Raw genomic sequence first — 19,945 nt, forward strand, 5'->3', positions numbered from 1 at the left:
GGTCGACATCTATGTTCAAAAACAACAACAACCACAACAAAAAAACAACAACAACCACAACAAAAAAACAACAACAACATAAACAACAAGTACATAAACAACAACCACAACATAAACAATAACAACAACAACAACCACAACAATGACAAATGAAGTTTACTGTAGATGCATGGGAAAATATTTTACGTATCCTAAACGTGATGACTAAATAAATGATGAGAATACAACGGTGTTGGTGTTGATGTTGTCTTTCTTCCTTACAGTAACGACAATGTTATTGTTGTCTTCCTTCTTGACGGTGACAACGGTGTTGGTGTACTCAATAATCCCACGTTGCATGTTAAATGAATTTTACATACATTTAGCTGACTCAATAATGAAATGTTGCATAAGTTAACGTTTTTTCTTGAGCGACTTATGAAATAGATTTAATAAGCTAAACATAGTTGTATAAAGGAACCACAATGACACATTTTTTTTTATTAAGAGACTAAAATAAAATTGAAAATAAAATTCCAGAATCTGAGTAACTAATTATGCCTAAATAAAAACTTAAATGTCAAAAGGCCGGTTTTTAGTACTGAGTGGTAAACCATTTATTTTTTACATATTTTTTTGAAATTTAAGTATATAAAGATTAAAATGTATTTAAGTCAAATTAAATAAATATATTTACGATAGTGTTTTGAAAAACTAAAATCACAGTTTCAAAAAAAAAAAACCGCGAAAAACAATCGGTAATATTCACTTGGGCGCGCATTTAAAATTAATTGGGTCCTACTGTTCTGAAAATCTGGAATTGAAGGAAAAGCATTATCGTGGAATGAAAGCAAGATCGTAACCGTCTATCGTTTTGTTCTCATAGGAATGTAATGTAACGGCTAGAGGAGTGACACGTCCTCAATCCGCGAATAACTATAGTAACCAATAGTAATGCGAGAACCTTCTCGTATATATTAATCACCGCAACATTCTTCACTCAACCACCGCAAGTATTCAATTTGCATCTAATTTCATTTCCAATCCTCAAACCTAAGTTCTCAATTTCTTCAATGGCGCCAAAGGGAGAGAAGAAGCCTGCTGAGAAGAAACCCGCAGAGGAGAAAAAGACCACTGTTGCCGAGAAGGCTCCTGCTGAGAAGAAGCCAAAGGCCGGAAAGAAGCTACCTAAGGACGGTGGTGCCGCCGCCGGAGACAAGAAAAAGAAGAGAAACAAGAAGAGTGTGGAGACATACAAGATCTACATCTTCAAGGTTCTGAAACAAGTTCACCCAGACATTGGTATCTCAAGCAAGGCCATGGGTATCATGAACAGTTTCATCAACGACATCTTCGAGAAGCTTGCTGCTGAATCATCAAGACTTGCAAGGTACAACAAGAAGCCAACTATCACTTCAAGGGAAATTCAGACTGCTGTCAGGCTTGTGTTGCCCGGAGAATTGGCCAAACATGCCGTCTCCGAGGGTACCAAAGCTGTGACTAAGTTCACTAGTTCTTAGATTTTGTATATTTTCTTGTTTTTGTTTGTCCCGTTGTTTTTGAACTTTTATCTTTTGTAAGTTGGAAATGATATATCTTTCCTATATATGAAAATGGTGGATAATATGGTTTAATTGTGTTTAAACTTGAATCATTGTTGTTCTCTAATGAGTTTTAGTTTGCTGAAAACTATGGATCTTGGTTTCTTTTAAGAAGATTATTTTAGAATCTGTTATTATCATGATGATCAATGAAAATTGTCACCCTTAATCAATTACATTATATTGCAAATCAATGAAATTTGATATACAACTTGGTGATTGTTGAGTATAGGTTAAACAATGAGGCATTTAACAACGTGTGCCATGTTCTAACCCAACATATTCAGAAGGAAATAAGGTTTTGATGAAAGATTCTCCTTGTAATGTCTGAACCCAAGCCAAATTGGATATGAGCCCTATTTAATAATATATTAGTTATTTAAAAAAAAATCCAATAATAACATTTAAATTTAATCAGGGAATTATTTCATAAAACTAATTTTGAAGTTTACAAGCTAGCTCTCATTTGCACTCAACTCCCTCTTAATACATATCTTTATGCAAATTTCTATGTAAAAAGTATTATTTACATTCGGTTGATCTTAATGTCTGTTATGAAAATAAGCAAAGGAAAATAACATTTTGATTGTGGACTTTTGGTAAGTTTTGTTACGGGTGACAAGGTGTAAACAAAAATCCAAGCATTCAATTCAATTATAAACGTTTGCTACTAATTTGATATTGCTCAGTTTTAAAACCTCCTCAAGAATTAAGGTTAGAAAAGGAAAGGAAACCACCGTTCAAATTTTAGAGAGAGATAATTTTAGAGAGAGATGCTCTCTCTTCTCTCTAGAATACCTCCTCCCAAATCTTTAGGGTTTATTGGTGGCTGCCCCCCACCTTCATGGTGGCTCTCATCTACCACTTTTATGGTGGTCACTCCTCCCTCTATGAAGGGTAATTCCTCTTTCATCCAATCCCACTCTCATACTTCCATCATATCTAATCCCCTCATCGGATTTTCCCTCTTTCCACTGCAAACCACCACTCAACCATCTTCCTCTCTGTTGAACCGGCCGCCGCCTGAGCCACCACCACTACTAGAAGATGAAAACATCCTCAAAGTTGGTCTTAGCATCTCAAATCCGCCCCTCTCCTATGTTTATGCTCTACTGGCTACGGCTCGTGCACCCCCAAAGCCGTCGTGGTTTTACAACAGGTTGTATTTTGTCCCTCTTTCTGATCTAGCTTTTTATGTCTTTATGTTGTCTATTTTATGCTCTGGTCATTTGGGTTTTAAGATTGCACTCAAGGTGTTTGATAAAAAGCCTCAAAGGATTTTTGTGTTTTGGAGTAACACTATCTCTAGTCAACAACAAAGGTTTGAGCTTTCCATGAAAATGGACAATCTTGAGAACAAAGGAAGTCGATATGCGCATACACAAGTCAAAGAAATCATCCTTAATTGAATTTGGAAAAAGACAATAGATTATCATTCTTATATTGTCACTAATGGTGCTCTTACAAGAGTTGATGATTTGATGATATGTTGTTGTTTCTGGTTTGGTTGTATTCCTTTAGCTTTTGATAAATCTATGTGTAATGTCTTAGATACTTCTCAACTATGGATGGGGTTTGTCCTATACCATAAGTCTATTGTTGTTTGTAATGCCTCTTGGCTTTTCTCTTAATGAAATAGCTTTTCCCATAAAAGAAAAAAAAAGAAAAGGAAAGGAGAGATGAATTTCATAACAAATTTTTGTGCCTTTCATTCCAAAGGTACAGCCACACATATAATGCTTAGTACATAATCTTAATAAGATTTGAGAGCAATGCAAAATCCTAACAACTTGCTCAATCACAATCTTCTAGAACAATTCATAATAAAAGGATAAAAACAGAATCTAAACAAATACTTATTCGTAAAGGATGTGATCTTGGAATTTGGAAGGGACCCTCTTAATGCGAATGGGCCTGTCATTTCACACTCTCAGTGGGTTGTAAGTTGTTAACTCCACCTCCCGGGTCCGCAGCTGTATCAATACCTACTCCTTCAAATTCAATCTTGTCCTCAAGGTTGTAAACTTTTTGCATAGTCTGCCAAGCTTCCCATGATGCCTCCTCTGGTGCAAGACCAGTCCACTGCACCAAGACCTGTTGTTGGGGACAATCATCAACTGTAATAATTTTGGAATCCATAATTGCTAAAGGAGAGAGCAAGGGATGATTGCCCATTGAATCAGCAGGAACATATCCACTCTCAGTAGGAGGAGGACCAACATGTGGTTTCAAAATTGAACTATGGAAAACATCATGAATCTTTGAATGTGAAGGGAGCTCTAGTTTGTAAGCAATGGGTCCAACGCGAGCCAGTACGCGAAATAGACCATAATACCTCTCGTGCAACTTATTATACTAGATACCAGAGAGAGATTTGGCGATATGGCTGCAGCTTGACATAAACCCATGAATTGACCTCAAAGTTCACCTCTCGACGTTTGATGTCAGCAATGGATTTCATCCGGGTATGAGCCTTAGCCAAATTCTTCTTGAGTAATTCCAATATCGCCTCACGTGTACTCAACAATTCATCAGAGGCAGCTGTTGCACCCTCAAATTTTCCCTCATATATTCAACATAATTTGACTCCTTATATTCAAAGATTTCTCAATTTTTCAAGAGTGCTCAGGGTTTTCATCAGACAAAACCTCCTTCTAGAGGGACCTTAACTAGGGTTTTGGCCTAATTAAAGGAAATTAAAATTTCAAGGCCTCAAGTGGACTTCATGGTACCTCATATGACTTAATTATCCTTATACCAAGTTTTAAGCCTTGAATCACAAGATTGCTCAGTCAATGGCTCAAATGATCAAGAGTCGACTAGATTGACCTGAAAGTCAACTGTGGTCAAAATACAGTCAAACTTCAAGGTTTTTGGTCAACATTAAGTATATGAGGTTATATTCATTATTTGATCAAGGGTTGATCATGATTCATCAAAAAAAGTTTAGAAATCAACAAAACTCATAGTGGCTAAATTAGGGTTTTAGGAGAGAAAGTCAACTAAACTTTGACCAGCCATAACTTTCATGTGGCTCATCAGAAATTATTCAATCAAAGCTCCTTTTGAAGGAAAGTTAATTCTCTACAACTTTGTCTCTCTAAGGACTTGGCCAAAAAAACTTCATTCGAGAGATATGAGCCAAAACATTACAAGTCCTTTTGAAAGTCAACAAAAAGTCATTTTTTCTCAAAGAGTGGTACATAAACATGGTATACTCAATTGAGATGAAACCAAAGTGAGATTGTAGAGGACATTTTGAGCTTTCCAAAAAGTCTTAGAACACCTTCATATGATCAAAATTGAAGAAGTTATGGATTGTACGAGTTGTTCAAAATTCAAGAGAAGCATGAAAGTCACTTTGGCCAATTGTGGAATTTTAAGCTAATGGGCCTAAGTTTTGGATTCTAAATATGATTGTGACCTAAGTAAGGGCCCATAAAATTATTCTCATATTTTTTGTGCCATTTATTTGATTTATTTGAATTTTTATTCATTTATTGGAAATTAAATTAAATAAAATCACAAAATAATGAAATAAATTGTAAGGCTTTTATTCTAATCACATGGAGGCCCAAGTAAAGTCTAAAAACGTGGCAAACAATATTGGATAAAGAATTAGACAAAAATAGAAAGGTTTGAACAAATTTTCAATCAAATCTTTTTATATTTTTTCTCTTACCAATCAATGGATTCACTCCAAACTTTTGCCCTAATTTTGTTCCTCTATATATTCATAATAAACTCAGCCACTAGGGGACAAAAATTGGTGAAGGAAACTAGGGTTCCAAGTTACAAAAAATACACCAAACTAGGGCACAAGAAAACATTGTTTTCAACAAGATTCAGAGCCTCTCATTCATTCCATTCAACTTATAAGAGATTATAAGATAGGTCCAGGTGATCTTTAAGCCATGATCACGTTTGAAAATTGCATTCCATAATCACCAACTTCATGCATATTTTTGAATTTTCGTTGCTCAAGTTTTAATATGTTTCAATGTCAACTAATGATTTGTGCGAGTTCCTGACATTGTGCAAAGAAGGTTTGGACCATCGATGAGGTGTTTTGGTGCCTAAGACATGAGATGCCATGGCTAGGGCGTAAGCTTTGAATCTCTTTGTTTTCATTCTTACAGGCATTTCCAGGCTAAATGAATACCACCATTGGATTCAAGCGACGATTTTAAGTCAATCTGGGTTACTTTCATTTTTGTTTGACTCAGTTTTTTGCAGGTTTTAATTCGCAGAATTGGCTACCAAATTATTGTTGCAAAATTGAAGCAAATCCTTGGCTAGTTCGTAGTAAAAAAAGGGGGCGTGGAGCGAAGAAGATGATGAATAGGGAATTTGACCCCTAGCTGCATGCGTGGCCCCTTCGCGCTTCATCATTGGCTGGTCAAATTCTCCAGACTCTCTTTCCTCTTCCGATTAAACACGCGTGAACAGACAGGGGCCTACATTGACCCGGTTTTTGAAATCCTTCATTTAATTCTTTTTTTCTTCATATTTCATAATTTCTTTTGGTTTACTAAGTAGCATACAAACGCAACGGAGCTGGTGGAGCCTTTTGGCTGGTAAACCTCAGGTCCTGGGTTTAAGGCCTTTTAGGACCATCCTAATTTTTGGCACTTATTTTCTTAACCTTTTTCTTATTTCATTCAATTTTCTAACCTATTTTAATTCTTTTCAAAAATTTATCTTTCACACATAAAAACCCTAAAAAACATTTTGATTTTAGATTTAGATTCCAAAAACCTTTATTTAATATTTGACAAAAAATATTTATTTTTCATTATATTTTAATTATTTTCTTAATTAAATTCTAATTAAATTAGAACTAGGGGTTTCTTTAGTAAAATCGATCTCTAAAAAACTAAATAAAAATCATTTAGTAATTATGTTTTAACATTCTCCTAAAAAACTAAAAAAAAATCTTTATTTATTTATTTATTATTTATTGCTTTATTCTTATTTAAAATTTTAAAAATTGATATATAGGTCGCAAGGATATTTTTGTAATAACGTAGGTTTTACTTTCCGCACCTTTACTTTCCTGCAATAGTTTTGGTTATGTGTCCCCCATCCCAAAATCTTGTAATAGTGTAGGGTTTTAATTTCCGCTTTTTACTTTCCTGCAACAGTTTTGGTTATGTATCCCCCATTCTAAAACCATTGTTATTTTAAACTATTGCAAACCTTCATGAAAATGACTCAAAATTAACCATGTTTCATAGAGGTGTTATGCACTTATAAATACATGAAATTTAAAATTAAAAATCACCTATTCCATTGCAATTTAACATCATATTTTTCACTCAAATTTTCAAACAAGTGTTTTTGTTCTTAATATTTCATAAAGAATTTTCTACATGTATGTTCATAACATTATAGAAAATTCATATCATTCTCATAAACACTTGAGCACTATATTTTCATCATAAATTGCTTGTTTGGAAGAGAAGATCAATCCTAGTGATTGATATATGTTCATCAACTTTACTACTTAAATATTTTTCAAAAGTGTTTTGTAATTGCTTGTTGTCCAAGATTGTTGAAAACTAGAAAGTAGCAAGGAAAGAATTGTTTTTCTTGTTCGACTTGGTTGGTTGTATCTTGCTATCTAGGATTGTTGGAAGCAAGAAAGTCATTAAGAGAGGATTGCTCTCTTAGTGTACTTAGTAAACATTCAAGATGATTGTTCTCTTAGTGTACTTAGTAAACATTCAAGAGGATTGTTCTTGATCCAAGAGGATTGTTCTTGGTGTTTGTGTAGGTCTTGTACAAGTCACAAACTATAGTAAAATCTCTTTCATGTTGAAAGAGAATCTCTTTCATGTTGAAAGGGGACTGAAGTACTCTCGGACTGTGAGGGGAACCAGTATACATCATTGTGTTCTTTACTTTTTCGCATTTACCGCTTTCATCACAAATCAAAAACCAGAAAAGAAAGAAACATATGTATAAACTCTTGCACCAAACTAGAAAAGTAAGTAAAAGTGTTATAAAACCGGATAATTTTTCAAAGTCCTAATTCACCCCCTCTTAGACGCACTCAATAAACTTACAACTAGTACTAAAATAATCAAAGTGCAATATCTTTAATAATTCAAAATCATGACTCATAAAATAAGAGTTTAAAACTGAAGCAACCAAGTATAAATACATGAAGGTCATCATCAAATTGCAAAAAAAAAAAAAAATTGTTTAAATATATTCCACGACTTAAATTTTCTTTTGACTTAAACAATAATATCTTTGACTAAATTTCAAAGATAAATATATAAATAGGATCTTGCTAACCACTGCCTTCAGGGTACTTTTTAAGAATGCTAAATAAAGAATTTTTTTTATAAAAGTTATTATTTTAATTTCCAATGCATTGAATACACGCATTTTCAAAAGAATTTACCACTATAATCACTTAAAAGAGTATCTCAAGGACACTAGTTAGCATTTCCCATATAAATATTAGTAGTTTATATATCAATTCATTAAAAAACTTAAAAAAATAAAAATATTTAATGATAAAATTTATAGGATGAGTCTTTTCAAAATGAGTGTTGTTTTAAAGAAAATTTTTTGTTTTCAAATGAGTGTTATTCTCACTTTTTAATGTAAAAGTTATTGTTATTTTTACAATTGTGTATTTTAATTATTGTACTGCGTACACAATTTTTAATACATTAATAAGGTTAATTTGATAAAAATACAATATTTTATGACAACATCATTATTTTTCTTAATCCGTGTGCAAAAACCTTAAATTAATAGTAGTTATTTTGAAACGGAAGAAATATTTTGAATGGTTTCGAAACTAGAAATCACAAAAACAAGGAAATAAATCATGTGTCAGATCAATTTATACAGAGCTTTACTCTGCCTTTAAATAAGTTCCTTGCAAATCAACGGTGTAATTGATGCGTTTAAATTAGTTGGTCGCAACACCGGATACCAAAATAAAAATAAAATAAAATTGGTACTATCCTTAAAGAAATGATAATGCCTTTTTGGGCGTGCAATGAAAAGCAATTAGATCCAACAAGGAAAGTGAGAGAAAAGCGTTCTACATCTTTAAATCAAAGTAAAATCGTGACCGTGTATTGCTGTGTTTCCTCTAATGAATAAAAAGTAACGGCTTATGGAGTTCCACGTCATCGATCCGCAAATAACATCAGTAGCCAATGGTAACGCGAGAACACTCTCTCTATATATATAAAACATCACCGCATCTCACAATAGTCATTCACACTTTATTAATCTGCTTCTGCATCTTTCTTAAATATCTTTCAATTTCCAAGTTCTCAGTTTCTACCATGGCACCAAAAGGAGAGAAGAAGCCAGCTGAGAAGAAGCCTGTAGAGGAGAAGAAGTCCACCGTAGCTGAGAAGACTCCTGCTGAGAAGAAGCCAAAGGCTGGAAAGAAGCTCCCTAAGGATGGTGGTGCTGCCGCCGGTGACAAGAAGAAGAAGAGAAACAAGAAGAGCGTAGAGACATACAAGATCTACATCTTCAAGGTTCTGAAACAAGTTCATCCAGACATCGGTATCTCAAGCAAGGCCATGGGTATCATGAACAGTTTCATCAACGACATCTTCGAGAAGCTTGCTGCTGAATCATCAAGACTTGCAAGGTACAACAAGAAGCCAACAATCACTTCAAGGGAAATTCAGACTGCTGTCAGGCTTGTTCTTCCCGGAGAATTGGCCAAGCATGCTGTTTCTGAGGGTACCAAAGCTGTGACTAAGTTCACAAGCTCTTAAGCTCTAGCCTATTTTCTAGGTCGTTGTGTAGGCATCGTTAGACTTATTTATATTCAGCTTTTACCTCTCTAATATTGTAATGTACTAATGGGATCGTGCTGATCCCTGTTGTGTATTAAAATGATGGAATTAATGATATTGGATTTGAAAATTGCTTGTATGGTTCAATTACTTTTTTCAATTTAAGTTTGCAGTCTCGTCATGCCTTATGTTATCGGTTAGTTGTTTCCTTGCACACTGCAGAAACTTTGCATACCTTGTGAAAGATTGAGACTCAAATGTAACATTTGTTAAAACCACAATGACGCACTCTGATTTTATCAAAATGATTGTGAATTCAAGTGAATGCCCTTATGTTAAGAACTGAATCAGATAATTGAATTCTCAACTTCATGGAAAGCTTAGAGATGAGAAGATTTGATTAAGTTTTTGCTTGCTTGTTTATTTCACTTTGCGATAAGATATAGGAAATATTCTAAACAGATTTCCCCTAATTACTTGAACTGCTAACACTTGTACCATTCTCACTAGCTAAATTGCTAGAACACCTAATCATTTGGATAGTACCATAAAATCATTTCTGTTCTAGAAGAAAAAAAAAGACATCTGAATCTTCTAGTTTACACAGCGAGCTAGCCTCACAATTTTTCTTTTGGACCTATTGTTCACCCCTTCTTTAGGTCCATTTCTTCTGGACTGACTATTTTGGCTTATCATTACCTCTCTAGTTAAGAGTGATCTTGTTCTCAAGATCAACAATAAAAGACGCCTCCTCTACATCAAGTTGTGCATTATCAGCAACTTCAGCCGGATGTGGTGGTAAATGACAAATTTGAGAATCCAATTCTCCATGGCATAACTTCAGCAAAGACACATGGAACACCAATGGATCCGAGGCAAAGGTGGAAGTTTCAGCTCATATGCTACCAGCCCAATGTGTTTGAGGATGTGAAACAGGCCATAGAAATGCTTTGCTAGCTTCTGCAATGCCCTATTTTTCACTGACAACTGACGATAAGGTTTGTTGGCTTGCTGCACCATGCAATTTTCTGGCCCGTATTAGGTTAGTTTTAAATTGGGTTAACACTGTTTGACGTTTGATCAACAACTCTTCTAAGGTGCCAATCTTATATTTTCCTTGGGAATAATGCGAAATGAGAGATGGAGGTCTGCCATTGAGGGCCTCGAATGAAACTCAAGGAGCAGAGATCTCTTAATGTCAGCATCATAAGGAATAAATAGCATGTCCTTAAAGTTAAACCGTCCTTGTTTCTCCACAAATGAAGGATTATCACGCAATTAATGGCTAAAAATGTTCCTTCAACATTAGAAGCAAAAGATTCGATCAGTGTTGTAGTAAAGGAAATGTGAGTGTGGAAATGGAGGTAAAAGTGGGAACATCTACAGTTTCCACAACACATGATAAGGCATCAGCTAAACAATTATCCCTCTCTGGAATGTAATGGATCTCATAGTACCCCATGAGCTTAACTAACAACTTTTGTTGCTCTGGTGTGTGAATAGACTGTGTTAAAAGGCTCTTGAGACTCTTATGATCAGTGAAGACTTTAAAAGTGTGTCCCGGAAGGTATTGGCACCACTTTTTCACAACCTACGTTTGAGCATACAACTATCTAATGTATGTAGACGATGCAGCTAAGCATGGACTGAGCTTCTTGTTGAAAAAGCAATGTATAGGGGCTTTTGTGATAGCACCGCGCCAATAGCAAGACCTAAAGCATCAGCAGTGACCTTAGAAGGCATGAGGAAATCTGGTAGATGTAGTATAGGAAGATCCAGCATAGCAGCTTTTAGTTTAGACCAGGCTTGAGCTACAGTGTTAGGCCAAGAAAAAGTGAAACTCTTGAGAAGAATAAGAGGGCTTGCTAATGCAGCATAATTGCGGACAAATCTTTGATAAGACCCGATGAGCCCTAAGAATGCTCGAAGAGTGGTGAGCGATGTAGGGGCTGGCCATTTCGCAATTGCTTTAATCTTTTTAGGGTCAACTTGCACCCCTTGTGATGTTATGATGTGACCCAAGTAATCAACAGTTTGTACTCCAAATTTACACTTGTTGAACTTAGCAAAAAACTGATGAGAAACCAATAGAGAGATGACTTATTCCATATGCATCAAATGATCAGACAAACTAGTGCTATATATGAAGATACCATAAAAAAAACAAGCGCAAATTTCCTCAAAAGCAGGTTGAGCATTTGTGAGCCCAAAGGGTATAAAACAAACTCCCAATGGCCATCAAAAGTCTGTAATACTGTTTGTACACATCCTTCTCAGCTACACAGATTTGATGGTACGTCGATAAAAAATTAATCTTGAAAAAAATACGAAGCCCCGTGTAACTCATTCAACAATTCATCGATAGTAGGGATGGGAAAACGATCCTTGATCGTAATTGCATTTAATGCTCAATAATCAACACAAAAACTCCATGTACCATCCTTTTTTACCAATAGTACCGCAGAAGAATAAGGGCTTGTGCTCGATCGAATCAACCCTTCAGATAACATTTCTATAACAATTTCAGTCATTGCTTGCTTTTGGAAATGAGGGTAGCGATAAGGTTTGTGATTCATTGGTTTGGAATTTGGTTCCAAATGAATATGATGATCATGGGTTCGGAGAGGAGGCAAACCATGCGGAATGGCGAATACTACAATAAACTTCCAAAGTAACTGTACCAAATATGAAGGCATATTTTTGAAAACTTTCATTTCATGATTAGTAGAAGGAACGTCAGAAGGATGGATAAGACACAAGTCAACTGTGGCAGGTAGCAATAGCATTGGTATCAAGCATCCTTATAATTTGGTGAAAGGATGTCAAGGAGAACTAACGACTTGTTGATCCCTAGATTGGACAAGGGCTCCCTTGTGAAGAAATTGCATTGATGGCACGGAAAAATCCAAAATGAAGGGCCCTAGAGTTTGAAGCCATTGACCTCCTACGACTACATCTACACCATGTATTGGAAGCAACTAAAAAGGCACGTGAAGGGTGTGAGTTGGAAGGGTGAGAGGGACATTCTCATATAAACCCGAGCACTGCAAATAGTCATCATTGCCTACCATCACAAAGAAAGGTGGAAGTGATACCACCACCAAATTCAAGAATGATGCTAATAGCAATTGAAGGATATTATGAGATTATCCCGTATCGAATAACATTGAAACATAATGGCCTAAAATTGTGACTGTAAAACGTTGTGTTCAAGGTGACAATGTACCAATACTAGCGTTTAACGACGAGTGGAAATTCTCATCAAATGATGGGTCAAGGTTAGAAGTTAGGGTGGTGGAGGGGCTAAGGCTGTTGGAGATGGTACTGACAAAGGAGAGTGAGTTGTGAGGAGTAAAAGTGATTCGTCTTCGAAGGTTTCAATGGTTTGTTATGCAAGATAACTCTCATAAGCAAGCATAAAAAATAAGGGTTTAGTCTTCAACGGTGTCCGGGTACAAATCGTTCATCACAATTGAAATATAATCCTTTTGCTCTATGTGATTGCATTTTAGTGGGGGTTAATTGTTTGATGGGGATTGAGGTCGGGGTGGTGGGAGAGTAAGTCGTGGTGGAGGATCCAAAAGAAGAGAAGGTTTGGGTTATGGTAGGGTGTATGAAGATGGACGATGGGGAAAGGGCCGTGAAAGTGGTGGTTGAATGGCTTGATAGGCTTGAAGTTTGGATTCGACCAATTTGGTCATCCCAATAACTTGATCGATGGTATTGGGTTTAAGAATAGCTAATTCATTTTGAATCTCATATTTTAACCCGGAAATAAAATAATCCAGAATTGCAGGTGAAGGCAAACATGTCACAAGATTACACAAGGTTTCGAAGGATTTATGGGATTCTGCCATTGAGTTCATCTGTCGGAGCTTGAACAAGGCTTGCTGATGGTTCTCAAATGAGGAAGGGCCAAAACGGAGTTCAAACGCTTGCTTGAACGCATCTTAAGTAGTGAGCATGTCGTTATTGTAGAGCCACTAGAACCACCCTAGCGCTTCCCCGCTCATGTAAATAGGGATTCGAGAAAGACGAGTCGATGGAAGGCATGTAGTTAGGAGTCGATGTTCATGAGTAAGCACGTTGTTACTAAAACTAGACGTCTACCCGCGCGATGCGCGGAATGTTTTATTAAATTATTATTGATAAATAATTATTTAAATAAATATAATATATATTTATATCAATATTTTAAATTAAATTTGTTTTTATATAAAGAATTAACAATAATTTAATAGTTTATAATTTATAAATATATATTCAATACTAAAAATTTATTATAGTAATATTAGACATTTAAAAAAAATATATTTTTTTTCTTATATCACTCATCTTTCATTTGGAAGACATCTAAATCTCCCACATTATCTATTAAATCTCCCAAATAAAATGCAAATTTTGTTATTATAAAAAAATTGTGTAACTCATTTACAATTATCTTTTTTTATTTTTGAATTTTTTATTTAAATTTTTTATTGAGTAGTAATTATAAACGCATTTTTGTTTTTGTTTTTAATGTTTATATATTATCAGCAATATAGTGTATTATTTATAATTTTAATATTCATTAAAATAAAAATTAAATAAAATATAATTGAAAAACAAAATTAAAGTTATGAGATACAAAGAAAAATATTTTATGAAAAAAAAATTATGTGAATAATAAGATAAAAAAGAAATATTATGTCGAATTAACTTCAATCTTACATGAGATGATATAGTAAATAAAAATCCTTTTAATTAAATCATATCGATATCTAATTCTACTAATTCTACTTTCAAATGACCAATTTATTAAATTTTTTCATTCCATATCAAATAAACATTACCTTATTTTTGAATAAAAACTACTTTTGTTAAGACAAATATAAAAACGACTTAAATTTATATTTTGTTTTCAAATGCAAAATAAATCACATAAGTAATTGTGATGTGAAAATATTTAGATAGATGTATCAAATGCATAAAAAAAACATTTTTATCATATTATGATATCAATTGAATCACAAATGACTTGTACCCAATAAAATATTAATAAATGAGACATTTTTTATTCCTAAATTCTTCTCACACTCTCATTTTTGTTTATCGAAAATCTATAATAATTAAATAAATAAATTTAAATCAAATACACACTTCTCTCAAAGATTACTTCTCTCAAAGATTACTGTTAAAATTATACTTACATGAGCTGCGATTTTTCTCAAGATTTTTAAGTAGGAGGGATGAAAAAGTAGAAACAATAAGAGTTTTCTTTATCCTCTTTTTTTTCATTCACATAGCAAAAATAGTTATATTCAAATAAACAATAAAAAGAAGAGAAAATTATAAAAGTAAATAACGAAATATTATATTGATTCTCAAAACAAATTATTACATAACAATATTGATAAAATGTTTAAATAATTGATACATAAACTAAATTGAGTCAAGGACGTGCAACATAAATCAGAGTCATTAGCCTGCAACATAAATCAAAAGAGAGTTAAAATATAAGTGGGAACTAAGAAAAAAAATAAAACTATCAATACAAAAGAAAAAGAAGATTTCATTTTCATATGAATTAGATAAGACCTATTTATATTGAATAATTTTGTTTAATAATTAAAAAAATTAAAAAGGTTAACAAAAATAGTTAATCAGTTACCGTTTTATTAATAACATAATTTATTATAAGAGTTATTAATATATAAATAGAAGAATTAAAACGGTAATCCATTAAAGCTATAAAAGTATTATAATAAAAAAAATAGAATTCTACCATTTAAAAAAATATTATAATAAGTTAAGAGTTATTAAGTTATAAAAATGAAGAGTCATTATAAATATAATCCATAAAATAAAACTCTTAATAAAAATTAAGAGTTATAAAAATGTAGTTATTATAAAAATATTACCCATAAAAGTACTTTTTTATAATTAATTTATACTTTTTGAATTTTACTGTTACTGTTTTTCAATTCTACTGTTATAATTCTAATTTATATTACCATTAGAGCTATTAATAGGAGAATTAAAGATTTTATACCAAAATAATTGAGAATTAAATAAGATTTAAAAAGGTTAGAATTTAAATAATATTATAGAAGGATTTTTTAATAGGGTTTTTTAGCTAAAATTTTATATAGACATTTTTGTCATTTTTATTATATAGAATTAAAAAATTAATGAGAAAATCTTTTTGAAAGCTACATATCATATAAATTAAATATTATATTAATTTTAAGATATTATAATTATATCTATTTTATTAAAAAATTTAAATTGAAAAAATAATAAAATAATTTTAATTTTTTAATTTTTATTTATTATTTATAAAAACTAAGTAATTTAAAGTTTATGTAAAAAATTATAATTTTAATATTAAACAGAATAGTTAAATGATAATAATTAAAAAAATAATTAAAAGTGAATTAGGATTATAAGATACAATAATTTTAGTTGAATACAATAGTGTGTATTAAAAAACATTGTATTATTATAAATAGTAGTGCCGAAATAATATATTATTATTATTATTATTATTATTTATTTTTAATGTAGGATCAAATTAGGGGATTATTTGAGAGATTTTTGTATATAGGAGATTATTCCTAATTTTATTTTGAAACTTATTTTCCTACTATCATTTCTTCTCTATTGAAAATTATTTATACTTATTTATATATTTTTAATATAAATATTTATTAAAATTGTATTTATATTTTTTATTTTCGGCTATTGTATAATATACAAAAAATTATAATATTTATAAATAATATTATTTTTAATAGTGTTATCTGGATAATTTATTAATATTAATATTATTGTTATTATTATTATTATTATTATTATTATCATTATTATTATTATTGGTGGTTTAATAATATTATTTTTAATAGTGTGATCTGGATAGCTTATTATTATTATTATTATAATTATTTTTATTATTACTATTATTATTATTATAATTATTATTAATATTATTACTATTATTATTATTGGTGGTTTAATATTTTTATTATTATTTTATTAATATTATTACTATTATGTTGATTGTTATGATATTATTATACATTTATTAAAATTGTATTTTATTAATATTATTACTATTATGTTGATTGTTATGATTATATTTATTAAAATTGTATTTTATTAATATTATTACTATTATGTTGATTGTTATGATATTATTATATATTTATTAAAATTGTATTTATATTTTTTAGTTTTGGCTATTGTATAATATACAAAAAATTATAATATTTTTAAATAAAATTATTTTTAATATTGTTATCTGGATAGTATTATTATATATTATATTATTATATATTGATTGTTATGATATTATTATATATTTATTAAAATTATATTTATATTTTTTATTTTCGACTATTGTATAATATACAAAAAATTATAATATTTATAAATAAAATTATTTCTAATATTGTTATCTGGATAGTATTATTATATATTATATTATTATATGTTATTATATTATTATTTATATGATTATTATTAATAGTAGTGCCGAAATATTATATTATTATTATTATTGTTATTATTATTATTTATTTTTAATGTAGGGTCAAATTAGTAAATAACACATTAGGTGTAGGGTCAAATTAGTAAATAACATTTTAGGGTTTTTGCTAGGAATGGCTATCATGATGACACGTGGCTAGGGTTGCCATCATGACAACCTTCCATTTATATATATTAAGATATATCTTCAGTTTTATTTTTTTATTTTAAATTTTTTATTTCGTGTTCCTGCTTTTGTTTTGTGATTTTTCTCTTATCAATTTATAATAACTATTCTTTACCTTTAAATTATTATTTTTATTTAATAAAAATTAATTGATAATAATTATTCTTTACCTTTAAATCATTATTTTTATTTAATAAAAATTATAATCACTGCAACTTTTTTATTTTTATTATAACTTTGATTTTTATGTTTATTTATATTAATTTTGTTATGTATTCTATTATTTATATAAAATTTTAAACCTTTAATAAAAAAAAATTCTTCCCCTTCCCTCCACTTCCCTTCTCTCCATTAAAATTTCTCCTCTCCACTCCCCCTCATTTGAACCAAACAGACCCTAAGATAAGTTGTATCTCATCCTATGTTCAATATTTCAGATAGTTCGAATAAAGACATTGGTAAAGGAAAGACTTAAAAACCTCGAAGATCTTGTTGTATTGGTTTATGTTTCCGCTATGGGTGTTATCTATTCTAGGATTGTATTTGAGATACTTTATATGTATACACTATATTTTGTAAATGCAAAATGTTGTGTACCTTCGTGGATGCCATGTATATAATATATGCACTCAGTACCGATTAAATACTTTAATATAATACAATTCTAAATGTGTATTGTGTTGGGGTGTTTTAGTCTACATCCTTGAGCCACTGTTGTGGGTGACACATAGGGGTAGCAAACGAGCATGTTCGCTCTGTTTATGCTCGCCTTGCGAAAGCCCTTAAAAAAACAAGACGGGGCAGTCAAAGTAGTTGACGCGGGCTTATTTACCAGGCCTTTCCCGTTTAGTGGCGGACATGCGGGCGCCCACTACTCTCTTTAAAAAAAAGCTTTTTTTTTTTCACTCATGCTCTAAATTAAAAACATACATCATTAATAAAGAAATGTAGTTAAAAATAAAAACACAATTGTAATATCCTACATTCAAATCCAATAATTAAATTCAACATAAGTTCAACAAGCATTACATCAAAACAAACATAAGTAGTGAAACAAGCATTACATCAAAACAAACATAAATAGCTCAACAAGCATTACATCAAAACAAAATAAGTAGTTCAACATAAGTTCACTAATTAATCTTCATCTACATCATGAACACATGATGCTCCAGTTGTAATACTTTTCGCCAAGCTTCCATCACCATTATCTTCATCATCACCCACTACAACTATAAAACAATTTAAGCGTAAGAAATTAATATAACAAAATATCGGGAAAAAAACCACAAAGTATTGAGAGAAACTTTGATATTTGATTATTTACCAAAACTATTAAAACCATGAAGCCAATTGCGAGTACAAATCAATGATTCTACATTCTTCGATAACAAGCGACTTCTATATTTTTTTAGAATGATTAAACCAATACTGAAAGCAGATTCAAATGCAACAGTAGTAATAGGGATGCCTAACAAATCACGAGCCATTAAAGATAACTCTTTAAATTTATTCCAATTCTCCTTTCACCATTGAAGAACATTCAAGTCATCAAAATTTTGATAACTTAAATCTACACTTGCCTCCTCCAATAAATATCAAGTTGAGACTTTCCGATCTCTGTTGCAATTTGTTGTCTGTGTACTTTCAAATCCTATTATAACACATTATGTGGTTAGTTAACATTTATATATTTGACAATATGTAACTAGTTAAAATAATCAAATTTAGATAGTATTTAACAACATATTTGTAACATATAACAGTTGCAAAATTTACAATAGACAACATGTAGCATAATACAATAGCATATAACAGCCTATAACAGCATAATATAACAGCAGCAGAATTTGCAACATCTAAGAGCATAATACAACAGCCTATAACAACATATAGCCGCCTATAACAGCAACATATAAGAGCATTTTAACATTTAACAGCAACATATAACAGCATGCATTGAACATATAACAATATTTTAACATTTACCAGCAACATACCAAGTTAAAAATTAAAGCAACTTACATTGAACAAACTTTTAGTAAACGCGTGGGAACTTGATTCTCCTCTAGTGTTGGAAGATAGAGTTGAGGAGATTGTGGAAGACGGAGTATGAAGGCGACGATACATCTCAGAGAGCATACAACTTCTCCTTAATTTCTTTGGTATTAAGTGCAGAGGTAAGTGGATCAACTTTTTCATACATATATTCCAAAGAGGTAAGCTTAATCCTCACATCAAGAATCGCTCCTAGAGCAAGAACCACACTATAATCACTCCAATACTTCCCAAATTTGATCATCATTCTTTCCGCCATGTCTCGAATAAGAGCATCTTCATCTTTGATGCTTGCCATCAAAACACATTGAATTTTCAAGATTTGCAAAAAATACAAATTGGAAGTAGGATAAGACGTTCTAAAAATCAAGTTTATGATCTCATAAAATGGCAACAAAAAGGTGCATATCTTATCTCCTCTTTTCTAATCTTCTTTTGAAAGGCAAATCTTATCATTATCATCATGGAAACCAAGACTTGCAAATAAGTAGAATTACATATAGTGGAAACATCATAAGACAAATCAGTCGATGTTTCAACACCACCAATGAGTTCAACGCATTCCTTAAATTTTTTCATTCTACCCTCAGAGCCTTTCACATATTTGAAACTTTCCCTAAATTTTCCAGTGCATCACCAAGTACTTTCAAACCCTCTTGCACAATCAAATTTAAAACATGTGCTAAACAACCAACATGAAAGAACTCTCCCTTAGACAATAACCAATTTCGCAAGACACATTATCTTTTCAAGTGAGCTTGCACCACGTCATTAGCAGAAGCATTATCTAATGTGAGTGAAAAAAATCTTCTTCTCAATTCCCCAATCTG

The 19,945-nt window shown here is 31.5% G+C and overlaps 2 protein-coding genes across 2 annotated transcripts; both read left to right on the forward strand.

The window, feature by feature from the left end:
• Nucleotides 1–973: 973 nt before the first annotated feature.
• LOC131601972 (probable histone H2B.1) lies at nt 974–1,630 on the forward strand. The gene has a single exon (XM_058873908.1). The coding sequence runs from the start codon at nt 1,053–1,055 to the stop codon at nt 1,497–1,499; it is 447 nt and encodes a 148-aa protein (XP_058729891.1). The 5' UTR covers nt 974–1,052; the 3' UTR covers nt 1,500–1,630.
• A 7,202-nt stretch (nt 1,631–8,832) lies between these two features.
• Nucleotides 8,833–9,494, forward strand: LOC131601970 (probable histone H2B.1). Its single transcript, XM_058873907.1, has one exon. It carries the CDS (start codon nt 8,897–8,899, stop codon nt 9,341–9,343), a length of 447 nt encoding a protein of 148 aa, XP_058729890.1. The 5' UTR covers nt 8,833–8,896; the 3' UTR covers nt 9,344–9,494.
• The last annotated feature ends 10,451 nt before the right edge of the window (nt 9,495–19,945 follow it).

The sequence above is a fragment of the Vicia villosa genome, linkage group LG5 (assembly GCF_029867415.1).
Source record: "Vicia villosa cultivar HV-30 ecotype Madison, WI linkage group LG5, Vvil1.0, whole genome shotgun sequence".
In the NCBI taxonomy this organism is placed as follows: domain Eukaryota; kingdom Viridiplantae; phylum Streptophyta; class Magnoliopsida; order Fabales; family Fabaceae; genus Vicia; species Vicia villosa.

What these genes read in the sequence shown, in the direction of transcription:
- LOC131601972 (XM_058873908.1), top strand. Translation starts at nt 1,053, where the DNA reads ATGGCGCCAAAGGGAGAGAAGAAGCCTGCTGAGAAGAAACCCGCAGAG.
- LOC131601970 (XM_058873907.1), top strand. Translation starts at nt 8,897, where the DNA reads ATGGCACCAAAAGGAGAGAAGAAGCCAGCTGAGAAGAAGCCTGTAGAG.